This window comes from Tympanuchus pallidicinctus, unplaced genomic scaffold, assembly GCF_026119805.1.
Source record: "Tympanuchus pallidicinctus isolate F22 unplaced genomic scaffold, pur_lepc_1.0 scaffold22, whole genome shotgun sequence".
Taxonomy (NCBI): domain Eukaryota; kingdom Metazoa; phylum Chordata; class Aves; order Galliformes; family Phasianidae; genus Tympanuchus; species Tympanuchus pallidicinctus.
This window is the reverse complement of record NW_026294739.1, coordinates 25,787,999-25,809,918: the sequence shown is the minus strand read 5'-3', so window position 1 is coordinate 25,809,918 and position 21,920 is coordinate 25,787,999. Positions and strand designations below refer to the sequence as shown.

Sequence of the window (21,920 nt, the reverse complement as noted above, 5' to 3'; positions counted from 1 at the left end):
TGGTTTAGTTTTTTTGTTCTTTTTCCCCAGAGATTATCAGAAACTTCAGCAGTTTCACAAATGGTTTCAGAAAAGCATTTCCTAAATCATTCCACTGTAAATTTATGATGGGGAAAACATTTTCTTTGTCGTTAGATTTTCATTTCAGAAATCATCTGGTTAGGGAACAGACCCAATCCTTCCTGATTGGGTAAAATGATGAATAGTATGTCCTTATTTTGCAGAAACCACTCAGGAAACATTAGTGAATGATTTTAGGGGAATCATTTGTTGGTTAGCAAGAGTTTTACAAAGTAAAAAGAGTTAAATTTGTTAAGGTGACATATCTACAACAAACGATTGCAGCCAGGACTATTTTTATTCCTATGGTGGGAGAGTATTTTACCCTGACTGTGATTGAGGACTCGAGGTTAAAATCAATTAAATAAACAAATGGAAGCTGCTTCTACACCAGTGCATTTTTTCCACTGAATTATTTTTGAATCATGATTTTTTAGGATATTGCTGAATGTAATTGTTTTCACTGCCTACTCCTTGTGCTCTATCCAACATGGATGGAGTTGCCAACATACTTTTGATTGTAGTCTTTCTTGGTGTCAGTGGAGCCTCAGTAATTGGCCTTGCTGGTTTTATTTTCCCCTATGTTTTTATTTTCCCCTGTCTCCTTCCCTTTGCAAGTGACATCTTTTTAAAGATCTGGGGATCAGCTTCTTGCAGTGGCCCTTGAATCACTGTGTAGTTTTTGCTAGTGGAAAGTCAAGTCAGTCCCCAAGCAATGTATCAAATTCAGCACTACTTTAGCATTTCTTCTTCCCTTTGCAGAGAAAATGTCAAGATCAGTGTTACCATATATTACTCAAAAGCTTACAAAATATTTGTTGCAACTCCTTTGGGCTTGCATCTGAAGCTTGAGGAGCTGCTTGGCAGAGCTGTGTCTAAAATTAGTGGTGGTGTCTAAAGAGTACAGCTCTCTGGATTTGACCCAGCTTTCACTATGAGCAACGCACTTTGCACGACTGAATTTTAAGGAAGAAGAAGGAAAAAAAAAAAAAGATGCTGAGTGTTAATTTAACACAAAACAGCTTTTGGCTGTTCTTCAGAGCTGGTGTTGATTAGATAAAAAAAATACTGGAGAATACTGGAGTGGGGATGATTGTAATGTTGCTGTTGTGCTGGGATGAGAACAGCGTGTCTTGTTTGCGTGAAGAAAGAATCTAGCGTTATTCTTGCACAGAGAGCTGAACAGCTTGCATACATCTTGTTTGTGGTTGTGGAGGTAACCATGATCAGTTCTTGCACAGAGAATCCTGGGAGGTCCAAGCAATTGTCAGGGTGTTAAAAATGTAGGATCTGATTGTGGCTATTTTAAGTGTTTGTCCATCGGATTTTCCTGGATGCTTCTACCTCATTTTCTCATCCTTTTCTCTGTATCCTTTTCTCCTTTAAATCCTGGCTTTGCTGTTGTATTCCTCTTTCTCTCAGCAAAACTAAATGAACCTCGAGATAGTGAGTAGATAAATGCCTCACTTCTGAATATGGTGTTTTGTCAACATAAAGTAGCCAGACTGCTCTAAGAGGTTGATGTGTAAAATGCCTTGCAAAAACAAACGAGTCCTTCAGCTGGATCAGGCCAAGACAATGACTTAGGAACTGAATTAAAGGTGTTTGCAAACATGGGATTACTGCTAAGCATTGTTGCAAAGAGTGTCCTGTTCTGAAGCTGTTAGGACAAATAGCCATTAATAGGTATGCTCTGTTTTCTGCTCACAAAGAGGCAAAAGGGTGCTTGCATGGTAAACAAAATGCACATCTCCAGCCTAAATTTCTGTGCCCAGAGATGTGTGTTCTCTTGGAGTGTTTTTGCTCATTATATGCTGTGTAGGAAGGAAGCAGTGAGTCAAGAATGGGAACAGGTGCAAAAAAACCAACAACACATTCTGTGATTTTTGTCACAGAAATGCAAACTTTTTTTTAAAGATTTCAAAGGAAGTATAAGAGCTGCAATGCTATTACCAAAAAAAAAAAACATTAACAAATTAAGTGTTTGACACTCTAGAAGCGCATCTAAATACAAAGGCAACACTGGGGTGTTTATACAGGTAAGTTTTCTGCACTGGAATAGAGGTTTTTGAAAGCTTAGTGCTTTTGGAGGACAATAAGAGCTGCTAAGAGCTGAGAACTCTGGAAAACTTTATTTGGATGCCAGTGGAGAGTTATTTGGCTTCATCTTTCTTGAAAATCTGACCCATTGTTTCTGGGAACTCTAAATCCGTGAAACTACTTTCTCATTTAGTATTTTGTATGGGGAGCTCTGATCTTTATCTGTGACGCTGTCAGTTATGTTTGTCACAATTACGAAGTTATTTGTGCAGTGCTTATTTTAAATTGAAGCTATATAGACCAATTAAAATACTTGGGGTCAGGAGGAGAGAAATGAGAGAAGTTGGTGGAAAAATCACTGCATTCCAGCAAGCATTTCCTTCTGTTTGTTGTTTTTTTTTTAATCACATTTTTACTGAGAATTTTATAGAAATAGGAGAAGACGTTTCCAAAACGATGCCTCCAAAACTGGGAGAATCCCTGGATCTGATGTTTAATGTGCAGTAGCAGGGAGACGCTGACAACAAACAGCTTTTGATTTGGGTATCTGATAGAATGTTTGGAAAGTAAAGTAAGCTCTGTCAGAGCTCACAAACTTCACACATAACTGGCAAAACCTTTGGAAGGGGCACTGTTGCCATCCGAAGAAAATTACTGTCAGTTTGGCCTGAGTTGTTTTGTTGTTTTGGTTTTGGCAGTGTTTTTTTGGGGGCAGGGAGGGGAAAACATGAGCAGGGCAGGCTTCCATGCATGGTTAGACTTCTCAACACCTTTGCAAATCTAACCCTTGCTGCAGAGTCCATGGAATCAGTTTTTGCTGATGAATTCCAAATGTGGGTTTCATAAGTTTCTCCTGAGGGACACCAGCAGACTTCATGGGCTGCCAGCTCCCAGAAATATGCCCTTGGATTGCGTGCACATATTTGGACATTTTGTGCAAATGAATGATAAAATGCTCAACTGTGTTGGCCCGTCCTAGCTCTCTTGGCTTTGTCCATGCTTTAAACCCCTGTGAGTAGAGTGCTTCTTGAGACAAGCAACTGATTAAGGAGACAACATGAGATTTGGGCTCTGTCCTGGAGGCATTTCCGAGGAGCCTAGGGTCAGACCACCCTCAGAGCGGGCAGAGGTGAATCTTCCAAATGCCCCTGGCCTTCCAGCCTCAGGATTTGGAAGTGCTCATGGGTCTCCTCTGCTAAAGATTGATTGGTTTTGTTCTCAGCTTTCCTTGGCTGCATCCGTTTCGTGCCACGTGTTCCTGCATCAGCTGATGCACCCAGGTGGGTAGCTGTGTGAAATAGAATCAAACAGCAGACCAAGCACCTTCTCTGGTCTGTAGCTGTCCTTTCCTCATCTGAGGTACATCAGAACTGTGCCGCCTCTGTTGCCAGGGAAATCAAAGTGGTGTTTGGCTTGGCCTGCACTGTGTCAGGGGTCGGCATTACTCATTCTGTCAGAGGGCAAATACATCTTTCATTTCTTCCAGCAAAGAAGTGAAAGTGTCTGCATTCATTCTTCTGGAATAACAGAGGTTGAAGAGAGCCCCGATGTTCCAGCAAAGGACATTGCAGGAGCTCTGTTGTTCTGTGACCAGACTAGGTGCCATGAGAGTGGATGCTCAGGGTTAAATGCTGGGAGATTTTTATTGGCAGGCAGCATCCCAGACTCTGTTTTCTTCAGGTTTGTGTCAGAGAGGGGCCGCATTTCCCTTCTCAGCTCCTTTCCCATAGCCTGGTAATTGTGTGCCAGAAGAATTCATCTACCCTGCTGTCCTCTTTCCCCAAGGCTCTCTCAGCCATGGCAGGGAGTAGGCAGGATTGTTAAATGATTAATTGCCTTTGGTGGAGTTATTTTTAACCTGAATCACTTCAGTTACAGAGTTTGTACTGCAGACCCACAAGCATTTCTCTTGTCCAACCCCAGAAGGCTGAAGTGTGGAAGTGGCCTGGGAATTGGTGGTCAAGGGATAATAGGAAACTTCTTCAGCTGGCTTCATTGCCAAAGCCAATCATTTTACTAACTCCCAACACTCAATACAAAGTTTACAAACATCAATAAATGGTTTGGCCCTGACTTTAGAGGGATGTGGGGAGCAAGGAAAGAGGCTTCAGCCACTGGGCTTTGCCCAGTTTCATATAATGGGGCTAAGATGACTTACTGGAGGCAGAACCCAAGGCCCTTGCAACCTGGCTTAGCCTTAAGTGCTGAAGGAGGCTAGGGAGGAGTGACCAGCCGGCACAGCACCAAGAAACGTGCAGCTTGTTTGAAAGAGAGGAGGAATATCTTTGGACTCTCTCCACTTGGAAATAAATCATTGCAGACCTCCACATCTCACAAGACAAAAGATACTTTTTGCATGGTCGTAATTAGCAACACATTGTACTACCACAAAGGCGTTCTTTTGTTTGGTGTTTTGCAAGAGAGCAGAACAAGCTTAGTCCCTTCCTGTGCCACCCACTGCCCCTTTTGCCCTTCTGCTTCTCACCCCTTGCACCCCATAAAGGGTGGTGAACTGGTTTCTTGAATTGATGCTCTGAGTACATAAACTGAGTTTCTGCCTTTCTTTGATTAAAAAAAAAAAAAAAGGGACAAAAAATAGGGAAGTATTTGAGAGCTTTGATCCAGCTGAAAGTTTCTCCTAGACCATAGCCTGAAGGTAAATACTCTGTCATTCTTCTGTGGCAGAAGGATGTCAGTTGATGATGTCCAGTTGCAAGGATGTCAATTTTTTTTTTTCTTTCTCTCCAGAATGTCTTTATTGCAAATAAAATTAAGTACCAAATCAACTGCCTTTGTTGCAACAGTATTGTAGAGTCTTCTTAGTGGTGTCCCTGCAAAGGGCTGAATTTCAGGTAATGATGGGGTCCCCTTATGGTGTTATTTGTGATCAGAGCTTCAGCTTTATAAAAATTGCTTTGTAGTCTTTCTCAAGCCATATATAGTATTGCAACTGCATCTTTTCCAGTTTGCAGGACCGTGAAACAGGAGCTCCACTTGGGTGCCAAGAAATGCTGGCCTCTCCAGTAAGAGGAGAAAGTGTTCTGACCATTGGATTGTTTAAATCTTCGATCTGTCCTTGAGAGACTGGAAGTTCCAGGCTGATTCTCTGAATGCCCTACTCATCAATTCTCTTAATCTACAAAGTAGTGAGGGCTTGCTCTTGATGGTGACCATCCTTCTAGCTGAGCACCCAGTCTGTGCGTTAGAAATTGAGTTTAATTTCAAGTTGAAAGTAACTGTGCATACACTTGGTAATAGGTGACAGTTGTGGTTTGGGCTCAGGATTCGTTAGCTACATGAGAATAATGTTTTTCCTGTTTGGTTTAATTGGCATAGAGCTTACATTTCACATAGAAATTTGACAGAAGACAGCGAATGTTCCTAATTGTTGTCTGGTAAAAACAAAGCAAGATGGCCTCAGCCATTGGTTTGTTGTTGTATTGCCCAGGGAAGGGGATTTTGCTGTTGAACCCAGCAGCCTGAATTCTTGGGTGAGAAAAACAAATTAGTTGAGGAATCCATAGAGCAGTAGGTCTTCAAAATGTGAAAATGCCACGTACCTTTCAGAGTCATCCGAAGCCCCAGAGGAAGCCCTTGCCTCTCTGTACTGGCTGCCAGATTTGTACAGAGATTTTCAGTCATAGTTTATGTGTTTAAATGGCCTGATCCCAAACACCTTGACTCTGGGTCTGCTCTGTGGCAGAGCAGAGGTGGCCTCTGCCCGTGTTTGTTAGCCATGTTCTGCTGTTTGATCGTATATTAGCGAGGCTGAAGGTTAGGCTGGGCTGTACGTAAGCTTGGATTTTTATTTCAGCCTGAAGTAAAGTTTGCTTGTCTGCTTCACAGAATGGGAAACCTACCGGACTGTATTATAGAAGCAGGAATTCAGGAGCTCTAAGCTGAGATCTGCAGGTATATTCCAGCCAGGATATGCCAGTGCCAGCCCAGGACAGCCTGCTGAGGTCGTGGCTCCTAAGCTTTGATGCAGTATCCTGTGAGAGTGGCTTGCTCACACTGTGTGGGCTATTAGCTTGGGTCTCTGCTAGCTCAGGCATCTCTTCCCCAGGCTCTGTTTTGCTCCCTAAATTTAAGAATTGGATCCTGTGTTGATGGATGTTCTGCTTGTCCAGCAGCCAAGTACGAATTATTGCTACTTCCAACTGCAGTCTGCAAGCCAAGAGCTAGACCACATTAGCTAGGGAACCACTGTGTTTCCTGCCAGTCGCTGAGCACAGCCCGGGGCATCTCATGCCTGAGATGGATAGGGTTCAGCTGTTGAGAGGAAGAGCCCTTCCAGAAAAGCTGCTTATGAACTGGGGCTGGATGGAGGGAGAGAGGGTTCACAGTTTTAAAGCGCGGCGTTCGGGCGCTCTTCAGTTCTGTGATCCAGCCCAGCAGACTGCTGTGGGATCCACTGAGCAGCTGCGGGTGGTGTGTGGTGTCAGATGGTAGAAGGGAGGGCTGTGGTGATGTTCCACAACCAGAGAACGTGCCTCCAGCTGGGCCCACACTCGTAGGAGCCCCACTGCAAGGCACGCTCCCCAGCTGCAAGCTAACACCGTGGTCCCTCCTCATTGTATGACTGAACCTACGGGATATCCTGTTTTCAGGGGTAAAGAAAGCAAGGAGGTCTGCAGAATGAAAGTGCCTCATGGTCTGATGAATTGTAGGCATGTGAGGCTTTGCCAGAGCAGGAGCACAGGGCCTCGGTCAAAGTAAACCTTAAGGGATAACAGTGAGAATGCAAATCTGAAAGCGCCCTGATAAATAAATGTCAAAATCAACCAGCTCAGAGTTTGGTTTTGATTTTCCTGCTGGTTGTACTTGCTTGAAGAGTAACTAATGTTTATTTTTGTCCCGCAGTGTGTATTTAGGGAGCAACTTCAGAATCTGGCCAACAATTAGTAACATTTTGAATGCTCTGGCACTCTGAATGGCAGCAATATAATAAAGTTCCTCTCTTTTTATGGTACGAATGTGTCCTGATGGTCATCTTTTTCTGGAAGAAGAAAAATACTCATAATTGTGTCTGTCTTCCTCCATTTTTAGGTCAGCTGTGAGATGCTGGGAAAAATCCCCATCCTTAAGAGTCTTCGGTACAGGGAGAAGCAGGCAGGCAAGGATGTCACCCTCCAAGATGAACAACCAGACTTGGCAAAAGGCAGCAAGTCAGCAGCGTTAAATGAGAAGGCAATGGCTGGAAAAACAAGACCACAGGCTTCAATGGGCTCAGCTCAAACAGGACAACAGTATGTTGAAAGTGATTCTTTAAGTCCCAGATTAGAGGGATCTGGCGTGATTACTACTGTGTATGTGGGGAACATACCTCCCAACCTAAGAGTGAGCGAGCTGAAATGTGCTTTGAGGGAATTCCATGCAGCTCCTTTACGAGTGAATTGGCAGGGAGCACAGCACAGGGCTTTTCTCGATTACAAGGATAAAGCAACCGCAGAGAGTGCTGTATCCTCTTTGAAAGGCTTGAGCCTCGGGGGTAATACTTTGCGAGTTGAGCTGGCCAAGAATCAGAGAAACAAAGGGCAAGTGGAAATCAATAGTCAGAAATGAATATGAATAGAGGAAAGAGAAAGAAACAAAGGCGTGTTTTTATTGTTTTGCAAGAAGCAGACCTAAGTTTTCAAGGTTATTAGTATATGCTGTGATCTCCACAGGCTAGACAACAAAAGGCAAAGCCATATATTCAAATAAATGAGGCATGCATCTCATAGATGACTCGCCTGCCTCGTTCCTGCAGTTGTATGTGCAAAGTATATTTGTCAAGATAGATGACAGAGGAGCCTTTTCTCTAAATGCTTATCCACAAATTAACCACGCTCTGTGTATTTGTTTTTCGTTGGCCTTGGGGTGATTTGCTTTTCAGTGTACATCTGTTAGGCCTGGATCAAAAACTTGCCCTTTGGTAGCTGCCACATGGAGGGAGGTGGTTGTGTTCTGTCATCTGCAGATTGTACCTGTGGATTTGTACTTGTGAGCTTTAAAGCCAGCTGCAAAAAATCTGTCTTAGGGTTTGCACTTATGTTTACTAAGAAACAGGGTTTGCCTCTTGGGAATTTTCAGTATATTTTTCATTAAAATGGAGAAGGAGGGCTTGGCCTTTTTGTGCTCTTAAAGAACTGCTGTAAAACCAGTGCCTCAGCCTCTACTTGCAGCTATCAGGATCGAGTGGATGAGCTGGTAGCTTCCATCTCAGGTTTGATCTGTTAATTCAGCCCTGTGTAAAAACATCAGTCTGGGTGAGGAAAGCAGATACCAGCTTTCTCCCTCAGCACTTCAGGTGCCTTTTTCACCTGATGTAGATGCTTATAAAACAGATGCTCTTCCTGATTGTCTTGTTTCTTATAACGTGGTGTGACTCCGTTACCTCTGTGAAATGACTTTAATAGATAATCATTTTAGTGGAAATAAAAAGCAGCCAAACGGTGGTCAAAACCTGTTGGCTTTTATTATATATATATATATTTTTTTTTCTTCAGTTCCCTATTCCTGAAAAACAAGTTAAATTTTGGCTGAACCATCCTTTCTAAACAGGAGCACTTTTACCATCGGTGCTGGGCACGTAGTCAAAGTAAGCATCCAAATTGATTTTTCTTAAACTTGGAAACTTTTTTTTTAGCCAGAGGGTACCATTATGTATATTTTAAGCATGTTATTATGCCTCAGGGGTCAGACATTTTGTACAGTATTCAACAAATTCTCGGTGTTATCATGTGCTCTGTGCAGATGGTCTCAAGGAAAGCATTGCTCCAACTTCTTGTAAGGTCAGCAAAGGAGAAGTTGCTGAAGAAATAGCGCTGTGCTCTTAAATGCTCTCTTTTCCTTCAGCTCAAGATTATTTTTGGTATCACTCAGCCTGAAATCAAATGTAATCACTACAGAGGCCCCTGCATCTTGTTTCAGTAGTCGTGTGCTTCAAGGATAAGATCCAGGAGTCATGTTACTACTTAAAGACACTCATTACATCATTATCTTAGAAAGCAGAGGAAAGTAAAGCAAAAAAAATAATCATACCTCACAACCTCCCCCTTCATAGGATGGCAAATTAAGAAGAGGGATCATATGATGTTCTTTTTTACTCTCGTAATGCCACTTGCTTTGGTGAAGATGCTGAGATGACCTTAGCAGTTAAAAGGCATTATCCCACCCATGCAAGCTTCAGTCATCTCAAACAACTTTGTGTGTATTACAGATTGAACTAGCCTTCCCTGGTCACATTTGTGGGAAATTCATCTCCTGCCCTATTTCCTCGTATTAATGATCAAAGACACAGATAAGATTAAGCACTGTTGACCACTTAGAGTTTTATTAGGAAAAAATAATGTGGGTTTTTTTGTTCTTTTAACTAAGGCAAAGAAATCAAAAGAAATGTATAACTGGCAAGTGCTTTGTATTCATACTTGGAGGCACTCTTAAGAGTTCTTTTATGCTAACCTTGGTCATCAGTTTTTTCTTTGCTGGAAGCCACAACACAGAGCTCAATGTCAGCTGACCTCCAAAAGCAATGGAACAGAAGAAATCATAATGGTTTTCTCTGTATTCTGATAGTAAAAGTTTATATGCTAGGGGTATTAGATGTATTTGCTTTGCTCTTAACGCTGTATGCAGTCAGTGGCTGGTTTTGTCTGGACAAGCATATCTAGATAGAGCTTTTTTCAGATGACTTTCCTCTTTGCAGTTGTGGCTCTGTGTGCAACCTGTAGCATGAGCTGTGTTAGACTGCCCTGCACGTAGCTGATTCTCTGCAGTTATCTTCTGGCCTCTCACTTTTTTGAATGCAGTTCACAATCCAAACCACACTGCTGGAAAGGTGTTAACCAGACAGAGGTATGTAATTGTAATTAGGCTCTGAGGAGAAAAGTAATTACTATAAGCTTAGGCTAATGAACTGTCCCTTAGCATTTTGAATGGACTGAAATCATGTTAATGCAGTGATAATTTCCAAGCTGAGCAGTCATTTTTGATCCAAGTTGTTAATAAATTGCAAGATCATTTGGGCATCAGCAAATCAGAGTAACTGTGCTGTGAACAAGCTCCTTTCTGTTGTCTGCTGCAAGAGCAACAGCCTGCAGGAAGAAATTAGTGCAGGCTGCTGCTGAGAAGAGCCTGAAGCTGCAGAAAGTTCACCGAGGCACAGAGCACCTGTAGAGGTTTATAGTTTGCATGAGGGTAAGCAGTAGTCCTCTGAAATAAGAAGGCTTGGCTTCCCCACATTCCTGCTGTTTTGGGGTGGCCTCCTTACTTTCACAAGGGTTTTCTCCTGGCAAATGTGGCTGAAGAACATAACCTCTCCCCTCTGGAGATGAAAAACCGTAGGGAATCCTATCTCATCTGTGCATTGCTATTGCATTCCCACAGTTGAAAACAAGAAGTGATTTTGTAGGAACTTAAGGATTTATATTCTGCAATGACAAGGAATTAAAAAAAAAAAGCAGCATAACTTGCAGCAAAGCAGTTCTGTAAGCTTACCTGTGAGAAATTGGGTGTATCTCATGCTTTCTGAAATGTGTTCTGTATTAACTCAGCTGGTAGGAGTTTGACCTTGTGCATGCTGAAGCCTGCGTGATTTCTGTCTTGAAGCAAGAGAAGCTGTGTTAAGAATGAGGCTCTTACCACTGCTTAGGAAGCTGGTCTTCTTTAGCTAAGTGACATTTCAATGCAAGATGCTCAATTGCTGTTTAATTAAGCAACACAAGACTACCGAAGGCGCACGCCTACATGACTTTCTGGCATCTCCAGCTGCATGATGTGGATTTTTTCTTACAGGCTGACCAAGTTCCTGCTTGGGTAGGCAGCAGATTTTGAAGAAAGGGTGAATGGGGCCCAGTTTGCATCTCTTAGGTCTATTGTTTCAGGCTCTCTGCACGCTCAGGAAGACATCGGTTGTACATGAGTCACTTCTGACTTTTCTCTCAATCCACAAAACTCTGCAATGTAATACTTTTCAGTGAATCCTTGGACTCTGATCTCATAATGAAACTCGAGGAACTGAAGTCTGCTTGTTTTTCACTTTGGCCCAGATCAAGACTGTGCAAGATATTTTACTAAGGATCAAGCCACAGAGACAATGCCCTAGGGGATTTACTGTCTGAATTAACAAGCTTTAAAGATGAGAACCTTCACTAAAGCAATAATTCTTCATTTTCTGCCAGTTGTAGTTGTGGCCCTGCTGCTAGCACCTAGGATGGCTGCATAGACATGGATATGTCACCTCATCTCAGGTGCCTACCGCTGCACACAGCCCTTCTTTATTGCAGTGACTGAAGCACTAGTCTGGGACTTGCAAAGCTTCAGTGCTTCAGCCCTGGTCTCTGTAAACACCCAGAGCAATGGTGAAAATGCACATCTTACCTATTAACCCCCGTTCCCCTTCTGTACGAAGGGCTGAGGTATCTTCATATTTGAAGACGCTTAAAAACATCCGCAATGAGAAAGAAGTGCCTGGATGTTGCATAAAATTCTAAAACGCCTTTGGTTAATGGATAGCCTGCATTCAATAGGAAATGAAGTGATCCCTAACGCAGACAGATTTCAGCCCATTTGCAGCAGCAGCAGAAGAGCCTGTGTTTCACTGCTGTGCGATGAGAAGAAAAGTTCAGCAGTACAATGGGAAATACTTTACTGAGCCAACTTTGTTCCGAAGTAATTAAAAATGAGGTCTTTCTATTCTCTCTGCAGCCTGATGTCCTCACTTGTCATGTGGTTCAATGCATTCTTTCCAGTTCCTTTCATGGCACAAAACAAGTTAGGATGTCGTTATTGCATGCCCCTCTCTTCAAGGGTTCAGTAGGGAAAGATGCTGAACAGCTCCGGAGGCTGGCTGCAGTGAGCAAACCCAGCCCAGCTTCTATGGCAGCTGAGAGGGTGCAGAGCCTGGCAGCGACCACCCTAGGTGCTATATGAGCTCCCCAGAGTGATTCTACCCCCTCTGTTTGTCCTTTTCTATCCCTGCTTATGGGAGAGGTGCAAAGGGAGGATGCTATCAGATGGATGGAGCCTCGACCAGATCCGTTAGGCTTGAGAACGTGGTCAATTTGGAGGGGGTTTTCTTTTGCTGAATGATATTAGTCACAGCGTGGTGTGTGGCACAGAGCAGTGAGGCAACATTGTGATCTGCTAACAATAAAAATGAGGTGGCTAACTGCCACTCAGCACTGAAAACTATACAGTCATGAGGGTTTTCCTTCAGACAGCTATGTCCATGCATTTCCTGGAACGTGGACAAGGCCACACAGCTTCAATCCACCAAAGACAACAGTGAGTAAACAAGCCATGTTGCTGTGTAGTCTTCTCTAAGTGACAAGAGTCAGAGATTATTTGTTTCCATGGAGAGAACAAGGGGAAAAAAAAATAATATCTCAATGTCGGGGTGGGAAGAGAGCAAAGCCTGCTCCTATGTGACACAGCCAGGTCCCCATCCAGCCCTCCAGCACCCATTCACATCAGGCCCTTGTTCCCTCACAGGAAGCAGTCTTTAAGGACACATGATTTTAGCTCATTATCTATCATCAGAGGCCAGTAAAATAAAAGGGGGTGGTTAAATACTGGCTTCAAGTCATGTCTTTATTTTTTTTCTTTTTCTTTTTAATTTTATCTTCCAGCACTTCAAAGGAAGAAACAAACGTGGTTTTTTTTTTTAAGAGAATGCTTTCATTGAAAGTCAGTCACTGCATTTTTCTCTTCAACGACAGCAAAGGGTGAGGAGGGGAAGGAAAAGCATGTGCTGAGATTTCTCTCATTCCGGTTCCTTAGAAGGAACAGCCCCATGCAGCAGTTCTGGCACTGGAGGAAACATCTGTGAGTGTGGCCATGTCAGCCAGGCAAACATACCCCTTAGTGAGGTAGGTGCTTGTGTATGAATGCCTCTGTTTCCTCGTTGCCATCTATTAAAGATTATCTCTCCACGAGAAGAGTGCACCATTTCCCATGTTTTCATGTGTAATGCCTGTGATGTCTGCTGTAAACATCATGAAAAATTTCTCTGTCCCTCCACTTGCATAGGTAGACAGAAGTCACTGCTTTTCATCTTTTAAAGCACAGCAGCAATGTTTAGGGCTGTGTATCCTGCCATTGTTCTGGGCTGGGCATCTCACTGAAGTCACTGGGAGAAATGACTTCAGGATACAGACCTATCTAGTGCATCTTTACAGCGGCCCCAGTAACATCCACATTTTACAGATGGAAAAATGAGGAAGGCAGAGTTGGCTCCTGGTAGGCTGCTAATTCCCAGCCTTGGGAAACAGCTGGAAAGACAGGTTAGAAGCCCATCAACTGCTTGCTTTTCAAATAAGTAAAAACACATAGCATGGTGGCCTTTTTTATGTGATGGATGGGCACCTTGTTTCATCCCAGCATCTTCTTTCTTCCCAGCAGAGCTTCAGCATTGCCTCTACTCGGCTGCTGGAGCCACCAGGCAGCCCTGCTGTGGTTGGGTATTGTGTGATCCCATAGGTCCTCTTGCTACTCTTGCCTTCTGGTCAGTCAAAGCACACCTGCAAACCTCTTTCCATTCCAAGAGTGCAAATCACAGCTTGCTTTCCCTGTGAAACCAGACAGGGGACAGAAAATAATGACTTTTTCTGAGACGTGCCTCCTCCTGAGGTCTAGCAAATCATGCAAGCGTGTTGCGGTCCACCCATCTCATGCAGAAACACGTGGAGCTAAAAGTATGGGTTTTTTTAGGGAATAAAGCAAACATTTGGAACGGTGAGATGAGAGGGAAAGAAAAAAGTCAGGGAGGAAAGGGAAACATTCATGAAATAGTGCAAAAACCTCCACGTTTCTCAGCTTTAGTGTATCTGTTGCAGCCACTCCTTAGTATTTTTAAGCAATCTGTGAGAGTGAAGTTAATCATTCAGACAAGAGCAATACTTGCAGTTTTTCCAGAGGGATATCATGTTTTCAGAGCATTTCCAAGCACTTGTGCTGCTCAGATTCCAAAGGTTGGCATTTCCATCTCTCTGAAGGAAGCAATTACCCCTGCAGTTGATCTGCAGTATCTTTTCTACCATATAGATACACAATTGCTGTAGCGAGTCTGGCTCCAAGTGAACTCTTGCTAACTTTTAAGTCCCTGCAAAACTTTCCAGGCTCTGACATCTTGCTTTTCCAGGTGTGTTTGCTTATTTTTTCAGTAATTAGCCTGAAGCTGAGCTGAGCCACAGAACTGCACTTTCTGTACCATTCCGGGTCTTTCAACTCCTGCTGCCACAAATAAATAACTGTGTTCAGTGTAAGAGATACTGAAGTATGGAAGCACTGCCAGTGTCCACGCATCTCATTCTGTGATCAAGCAGATTTGATCGTGGTTTGGTCTCTGGAATGGACGTTTGCTCTGATATGTGTGCCTGTAGCAGTAGGTGAAGCTGGTATGTGATATGTGAACCTGCAGGTGTCTAAGAGGAGGTTGATGTTTATCCCAATGATGGGGAATTGGTCTCAAAGAGCCTCTCATAAGCATGTGCAAATAGACAGCCCTGCATCCCAGAATATCAATAATGAGCTTTATTCCTTGTTATCTTTCCTTAATAATCTTCTGACTTTAGCTGCTTACTGGGCACGATGGATACTGGCAATGGAATTTATTTAAAACAACTTTGCTGCCTGCCTCTCCTCACTTCCTGGGCCAATCTGATAACTGTGTCTATGAAAAGCATCAGCTCATGATTACTGCTGCTGGCACTCTGTGCATCTCCTGCTCGTTATGGGGATCTCCTTCAGCCAGTCACCTGCATCAGTTATTATGTCCCTGAATGTGGCTCTCACTGACGAAGATTTCTTGGCTTGTATGAACCACCCTAGCTCTCTTTTCCTGCAGAGCCTGGTGTCAGGCAGCAGTTCTGCTTCTAAGAATGCGTGGAAAGTGAATAAATGCTGAAATCTGACCTTCTAAAAGCCTGTGCTCGTCCCAAAGAAGTCAAAATCCCCTTTTCAAAAGCTGTGACTCAGATCCATCAAAGTCCAAAGCTTCTTGGATTCAACAAGAAGTCAGGCACCCAGTTTGAGCCTTCCCCTGCTAAGAAATACGGACCAAACTCAGCACTTGGCCTTCCGAATTTCCATTTAAGATTCAGAGGATTTGTTTCCACCAGGGAAGTCTCCCCACGTACCTGGTTTTCTGCTAGTCTGAGTAACCACCCCTGCCCAGGAGCATCACGTAACTGTACCAGGAGTATCTATATTCTCCTCGATGCTACCCCACGTGTTTCCCACCTGGGTGCAGAACAGACCTGAGCCAGAAGCATCTCATGAAGGAGATCTGTTGGTGATGGGGCGCATCAGACATTTTGACGCCAAATCTGAGACGCGGTAAAGCTCCTTTCACCTTCAGACTTCTAGATGGCGGAAAGAAAACTAAGAAGAAAGAAAGAAAAAGAAGGAAGGAGATAAAAATAAATAATAAAGGGGCAGAAACCTCCCGAAGCAGCCGGGTTCGCAGTCGCTGTTTGGAAAAACCCCTTGGATTCGGGGCGCGGTGCGCAGTGCGCAGCACCAGATGGCGCTGCCTCCAAGGGAACGGCTGTGCTCCGCCGCCCCCGAGCTGAGCCCCGCATCGCCCCCGGGTCCCTCCTCACCGTCACACGGAGACCCAGCCGTATACAAGCGACAAGACGGTAGATTTACACATGCAGCTCCGTGGCAGCCCTAAGAGGCTGGGAGGAAACACTTGGAGATGAGCGGAGGGAAGTGGAGAAGCTACCAACCAACACGTCTTGCTGGCCGAGTGCTCTGCCATGGCACGGCCTGGCCATGCTGCAGCATGTCTGGGGGGGGACTTCTGTGTCCCCTAAGCTGCTGGTACATCTTGTGCCAAATCAGGTGAGAAAAACCAGGCTCTGATTCTTGATGTGCTCCAAAAGTGCAGCGCAGCAGTGAGCAAATTGCCGCTACTGAACGGAGCCATGTCAGCTAGCCACAACTCGGATCTGGGCAGGGGGAGGTTGTTACGTGAGCAAATCCTGTATTTCTGAGCAAGCCTATTCCTCCCGTCCTCTTTCAGGGCTCCAGCAGCGTTTGTGAACAAGCTTGTTCCTCCTCACCACCCAGCAGAGCTCTCCTGCTCACACAAACACAAGCACAGAGCTTGTACAAAAGGTCTGGTTGGGATAACAGCTAGAATTTTGCAATCCCCTGGAACAACAGGGGAAAAAGCGGGTTCGTCTTGTGCAGAGCAAGGGCTGGGAGCAGCAGCCTGCAGGATTTCACCCTCTCCTCCCTGCTGTAGGTGTCGGAGATGGAGAGCTGCCTGTTTAGACTGCGCTCACTGGCTTGAGGAATATGTGGCGTCCACGGTATGCAGTGGTTCTGTTTTTCCAGGTTTGGTGGCGTGGGGTAAGGGGAACCGAAGGGAGGGAGGGAAATGAATCACAGAAACCTTTGTTGGGGACCAGATATCAAACCCTGCTCGGGTGGATTGCGAGGTGTCTGCCTGCCCTTCCCAACCCTGCAGACAGCAAGCTGTGAGCAGATCGATAAGGTGCCCAAGTCCAAAGTGAATCTGAAGGATGAGAAAGAATCTTAGAAGCGATAGTGAGATATCAAGGAAGGAAGAACCACTTGGCAGGGACTGAACTCCTAACCCTGAGCCTTTATCTCGGCCACACCTAGCGCAGATATGTGCGTCAGGAGTCGAACCCCAGCCTTCAGCTCGCACATGGAGATGGTAACAGCGTGGCTCAACTCCAGCAGGGATGGCCAACACACGACGGAGAGAAGGATTGGTCCACAGAGGCACAAAAACAGGGGAACCCCAATAAGGATTGCAAGTTGAGCGCCGCTCCCTTAATCATAACCACCCTTGGAAAAAAAAAAACACCCCCAAATTAATTAAACTTCCCAGAGAAAGGCCTCCAGTAACTCATCAAACCCTTCCCACCTGCCTTAATTAGAAAGCTTTTGTGTGTGCGTGCGGCTAACTTTGCTTTTAATTAAACTCATTACACAATGCCCGGCTGATCAGTGCGCCGTAACCTAATTTGCCTGGATGAAGGTGGACATACACAACTGAGCAATCAAAGTAATTTGTATACATCTACTTCCACACATGTGCTGTCGGTAGCATGCACTGATACGGGGCGCCTTGGCCTACGGAGGTGGTTGAAGCAGAATGTCTGGAGTTGGGCACATCCTCCAACAAATAAACCTGAACCCTTTGCAGTAAGTTGAGTGCTCGGCCCATGGATTTGTGCCTGGGTTTAGGTGAACGCCAGCCCCCCGTTACCTGCTTTGATTTTATATGTTTTATATCTTCTATGGCGAGGAAAGGACGCAGAAAGCTGCCCTGGGCTCCATAGGGTCCAGCTGGGAGGAGGAGAAGAGGAAGAGCTGAGGGCTGTGACCCTACTAAGAGGCTCAGAGCCATCGCCTTTCACTTTTTCCTTGGGCAAAACCATAAAAAGATACAGACGACAAAGAAGAAAAAGAAAAGATATAATAATCACCTCCAGCTTTCCTCCCTGCTCGCTCCATCTCAAACAGGGAAACTCCGAGACCCGCCGAGCGGCGCAGCCAAAACCAAGAGAAGCCCTTTCAAGCCTTCACCAAAAAGGGACTTTTTTTTTCTGGTGCCCCAAACACAGGGAGCCCACAGACTCCTCAGATAGAACTCGGCGTCTCACACCGCATTGCTCGTTTATTTGCTGCTCATACAGTCGTGAAGCCCACATACAAAGACCATACATGTTTTATTTCGGTTCGATTCTTTTTTTTCCCCTCTCTCTTTTTTTTTTTTTTTTTTCCTCTAGGGACAAAACGTACACAAAAGGGCAAAAAAAAAAAAAAAAAAAAAAAAAAAAAAAAAAATCCAAAATAATAAAATAGAACACAAAACCAACCACATCATTACAGTTTTATACAGTGCAGAAAGGAATTAAAATAGGTGACACCGAACTGTACAAAGTCAGGGCAAAAAAAAAAAAAAAAAATAGATGGGGAACAGAGGGGGGGGGAATAATCCTTCATTATATATATATTTCTATAAAAACATATGGAGGATTGTCTTTACACAGAGACCAGGGTGTTTAAAATTTACAGAGGTTAACTAAAAAAACAACAACAACAAAACCCAACATCTATATGGCAAATATTGCCAACAGAGCTCCACCGCTTTAATACTGATCAACTGAGACTCCTCGTGTCTCCATTATTAGCAACGACGACGACAATGTAGAATAAATAACAGAAGGAGCGTGGCTGTCTCTTTTCAAAGTGCCTTTTTCTCTCTGCATAGGGTCCGGTCCTGCAGTCTTTACGCAGGTCAAAAAAAAAATAAAAAATTAAAAAAAAAAAAATAAAAAATCAATGGCTACAAATTAAAAATAAAAATGTGATCCCTTTTAGAGATTTTTGACCAAAAATAAAAAATTTTTTAAAAAATTATTTTCAGGAGTAAGGGCTCGATGGGAGCGAAGGGCCGGAGCAGCGCTGCTCTGTTGTGCTCGGGGTGCTCACAGCATCCCCTCCGGCTCTGCCCCCGATGGATGGGGCTGCGGCATCGCTCTCACTTAGAGAATTGATTCAGAACGCTTCGTTTGCGATTTCTTTTCTCTTTTCAAGGATAGAACCCGAAAAACCTCACGTAGCAAAACCTTTCAACCCAAACTCGCAGTCGGAGATTTCAAGATAAAGGGGCAGCGGAGGGTTTCGGGGGGCTGCTTGTTTTTTACTTTCCCCCCCCCTTCTTCCCCTCTCTCTTCCAGCCTACCCCGACCCAACAGAAGAAGCAGAAGAAGGCAGAGAGCGTCTTTGATTAAAGACACGTGGTGGAGGCCGGCCCGGCCGATGCTCAGCTGCGGGGCGCGCTCAGCCCCGGGGCCGCCCGCATTCGGCCTCGCCGCGCTCAGCTGTCCGCTCCCCGGGGGTCCCATCCACGGGGACAAACTCAGTCTGCAGAACCCCCCCCCAAACACACACACGCTCCTCTTTCCTCCTCCCACAGGGTCCTTGGGTGGGAATGGGGGTCGTTCCCCGGGTCAGACCTCGGCGGCCTCCGGGAGGTGATGGTGGCTTTTCCGCCCCGTCTCACATAACGCACGGCTTGATGTCCTGGTATGTCACTTGTTGGTGGTAATAGGAGCCGCTGCCCGCTGAATGCATGGAGGAGGAGGCCATAGCGTTGAAAGAGAAGACGAATTCCTTTCTGTCGCACATGCTCGGAGACTGGGAGTGATACCGCGGGATGCCTGCGGGACGGAGAGAGAAAACGATCAGCCATCATCATTATATTTACCAAACAAACAAACAAACAAAAAAACCCCAAAAAACAACAACAAAAAAGCCGAGCGTTGGGGAGAAGGAGATATCGGGAGGGAAACACCCGGCCGCCCGCGAATCGAGGTTTCGGTGCACTCCCATCTCTCCCAGAAAATGCGGGCAGGTGCCGGAGAAAAGCCCGCAGCTCCGACCCCGCACGGCCTAAGGACATTTCGTTTTGGTTTTGTTTTTCCTCGGTATTTGTATTTGTTGCGCCTGCGCGCGATCCCCGCAGGGTGCGGAGCGGAGTTATTCGGCCTCTCCCCAGCGGACCCGGCCGGCACAGATTGGGCGGAGGGACCCAAACAGCCCATGAAACCCCCCCGCTATTTCCGCAGTCACTTCGGGACGGGAAAAAGGCCCCGAAAAATCGAGACTGCGCTCAGGAGGAGCCGCGCAAATCCTCTCCGGGCTAAGGAAGAGCCGCGTACATTTTTTGGGTGTTGATTTGAGACGTTTCGGGCTGGCCTGGGAGATCCTTTACGACTGATTTTTTTGCTTCATTTCTCAGCTAAATTAGCTTGCTGATCCGCTGTTTATTGGCGGAATGGGGCCGAGGTGGAGGCGGCGGGTCCCGGCTGCATTCCGCTGCCCTCGGCCCGGTTCGGCCCTGCGCCGAGCTGCGCCTTTCCGCCCTGCCTTCGTGCTTCTTTCCCACCACCGCTCCGCTCTACATCGTTTCTGCGGTTCTTTCCCTCTTTTAGAAACCGGGGGCCAAACGCAGCCACCCCAAACTCTTCCTTTCCACCGCCCCGAAGCGATGCGGAGCGCTCCCCGCGTCCCTGGAGCCTCCCCTGGCCCCGAGGTGAACTTGGGCCGTAGTATCAATCCCAGCTCCGAGCTCCCCGTCCTTCCACAGGCTCAGAGCACGGCGGTCCGACGGCCGCCCGGACACCGCCGTATCCCCGAATAGCGGCACAGAAGAGCCGTAGGACGCGGGGACACCCCGCCACCGACTTCTTACAGGCGGAGGGAAGTGAAAGGCCTGGAAAAGCCTGAGAGGAGCGGATTGCTGCGGTGTGAGGCCGGAGGGACGGGGGGGATGGTTAAGGATACGGGCAGCGGCTGCTCCCGTTAAATAAAACCCCCGCTTCGCTGAGAGCCTCCTCGAAGAGCCCTGCGGTAACCTCTATCGATACCCTTTCCTCCTTGTTCCACCACCTCCTATTTACTCTGAACCCCCAGAACCCGTTTCCCGGCCTCCCCTTTCCGCACCCACCGGCATAAGGAGCATCCACGCGGGACGCGGCAGCTCCCAGCCCCGCAACAACGACGGTGCGAACCCCGACGGTGCAAACCGCCGCATCCTCCGGCAAAGAGTGAAAGGACCGCTGCTTCCCCTCGGGGGGAGCTGCTGTTAAACCAATCCCCGGGGCCGGTGGCCGCGGATTCCCCCCCGCTTCCATCCCCTCAGGGTTCTCTCGCACGCGTCCGCGCCTCACCTTGAAGCTCGGCGGTGTTGTGGCTGTTCTGATGCAAGTAGGGCTGATCGAGGGAATGTGTAGAAAGGCTGGAGGACAGCGGGTTGGCCGCGGGGTTGCAAGGCGACAGCGGCTGCTGCTTGATGTAGGAAGCTCCCGTGTTTAAGGCGGCCGAAGCGGAGGGAGCCCACGCAGAGGCCGAGCTGGAATAAACCGAGTGCGGTTCCATCACCCCTCCGCCGGGCAGCAGCGGGGAGGCGGGCACGGAGCTCTCGTGGTGCGGGTAATCCCCCGCCGAGGAGCCGCTGCAGCTGCCCATATAGGAGTGCCCGCCGTTGGAGGGCAGGTGGGGCACGGAGTGTCCCGCAAGGCCCATCCCGTCCACGTTGCCGGCTAAGTGGCCGTTCATCATGCCCAAACCCCCTTCGAGGGAAAGGCTGTTGGGAGGGCATGAGAGCCCTCCGGCCGAGCCCTGGAAGCTGTAGCTGTCGGGGAGGTGGTTGAAGCTGAGCCCGTTCATCATGCTGTACATGGGCTTCAGCGCTTGGCATTTCCTCCTGAAGCCGCGGGGCCGGCGGCGGAACGAGCCCTCCTCGAACATGAACTCGCTGGCCGGGTCGATGGTCCAGTAGTGGCCCTTACCCGGGCGGCCCAACCCCTTGGGCAGCTTAATGAAGCACTCGTTGAGCGAGAGGTTGTGGCGAACGGAGTTTTTCCAGCCCTGGTAAGAACCGCGGAAGAAAGGGAAGCGGCTCTGTAAGAACTGATAGATCTCGCTGAGGGTCAGCCGTTTGGAGGGCGAGCTCTGGATGGCCATGACGATGAGAGCGATGTAGGAATAGGGCGGTTTCTCCGGCCGCCGGATCCCCGCGTTGGTTTTCTTCGCTTTAGGGCCGCCGCTACCCGGGGCTCCGCCGCTGCCCGGAGCGCTGTTGCCGCCCGGCCCGGAGGGAGCGGCGGAGGCGGCGTCCATGGCCGAGTTTTGCGGCTGCTTCTCGGCCACGGAGGACATGGGGCCGTAGCTGCTGTGCACAGCGGGAGGAGGGGGCTGAGAGGACAGAGCCTGCTGCGCTTCTGCAGTCATCTACGGGCAGCTCCGCGGCGGCCAGCCCCGGCCCTCCTCCGCCACCCCCCCCC

At 46.8% G+C, this 21,920-nt stretch overlaps 2 protein-coding genes across 6 annotated transcripts in view; one reads left to right on the top strand and one right to left on the bottom strand.

The window, feature by feature from the left end:
- The window catches only part of MTHFSD (methenyltetrahydrofolate synthetase domain containing), a 24,728-nt gene extending 6,320 nt beyond the window's left edge, over positions 1-18,408 (top strand). For 2 of the 5 annotated variants that reach the window (XM_052686703.1, XM_052686704.1), the window contains exon 8: positions 7,150-8,547. In XM_052686703.1, the coding sequence (XP_052542663.1) occupies positions 7,150-7,665 (516 nt within the window). In that variant the 3' untranslated portion in view covers positions 7,666-8,547. Of the gene's footprint in view, positions 1-7,149; positions 8,548-10,878; positions 12,277-16,336 lie in introns of those variants that run through there. The other 3 variants (XM_052686707.1, XM_052686705.1, XM_052686708.1) reach the window with 3 other exon arrangements.
- Positions 17,828-21,920, bottom strand: FOXF1 (forkhead box F1). The gene is made up of 2 exons (XM_052686702.1): positions 20,805-21,920; positions 17,828-19,292 (listed from the first exon to the last, which is right to left on the bottom strand). The coding sequence occupies exons 1-2, from the start codon at positions 21,865-21,867 to the stop codon at positions 19,132-19,134; spliced, it is 1,224 nt and encodes a 407-aa protein (XP_052542662.1). The 5' UTR covers positions 21,868-21,920; the 3' UTR covers positions 17,828-19,131.

Coding starts and splice junctions, on each gene's coding strand:
- FOXF1 (XM_052686702.1), bottom strand. CDS start 21,867: ATGACTGCAGAAGCGCAGCAGGCTCTGTCCTCTCAGCCCCCTCCTCCC. Junction 19,293..20,804: donor CAACACCGCCGAGCTTCAAG/GTGAGGCGCGGA, acceptor TCCGTCCCGCAG/GCATCCCGCGGTATCACTCC.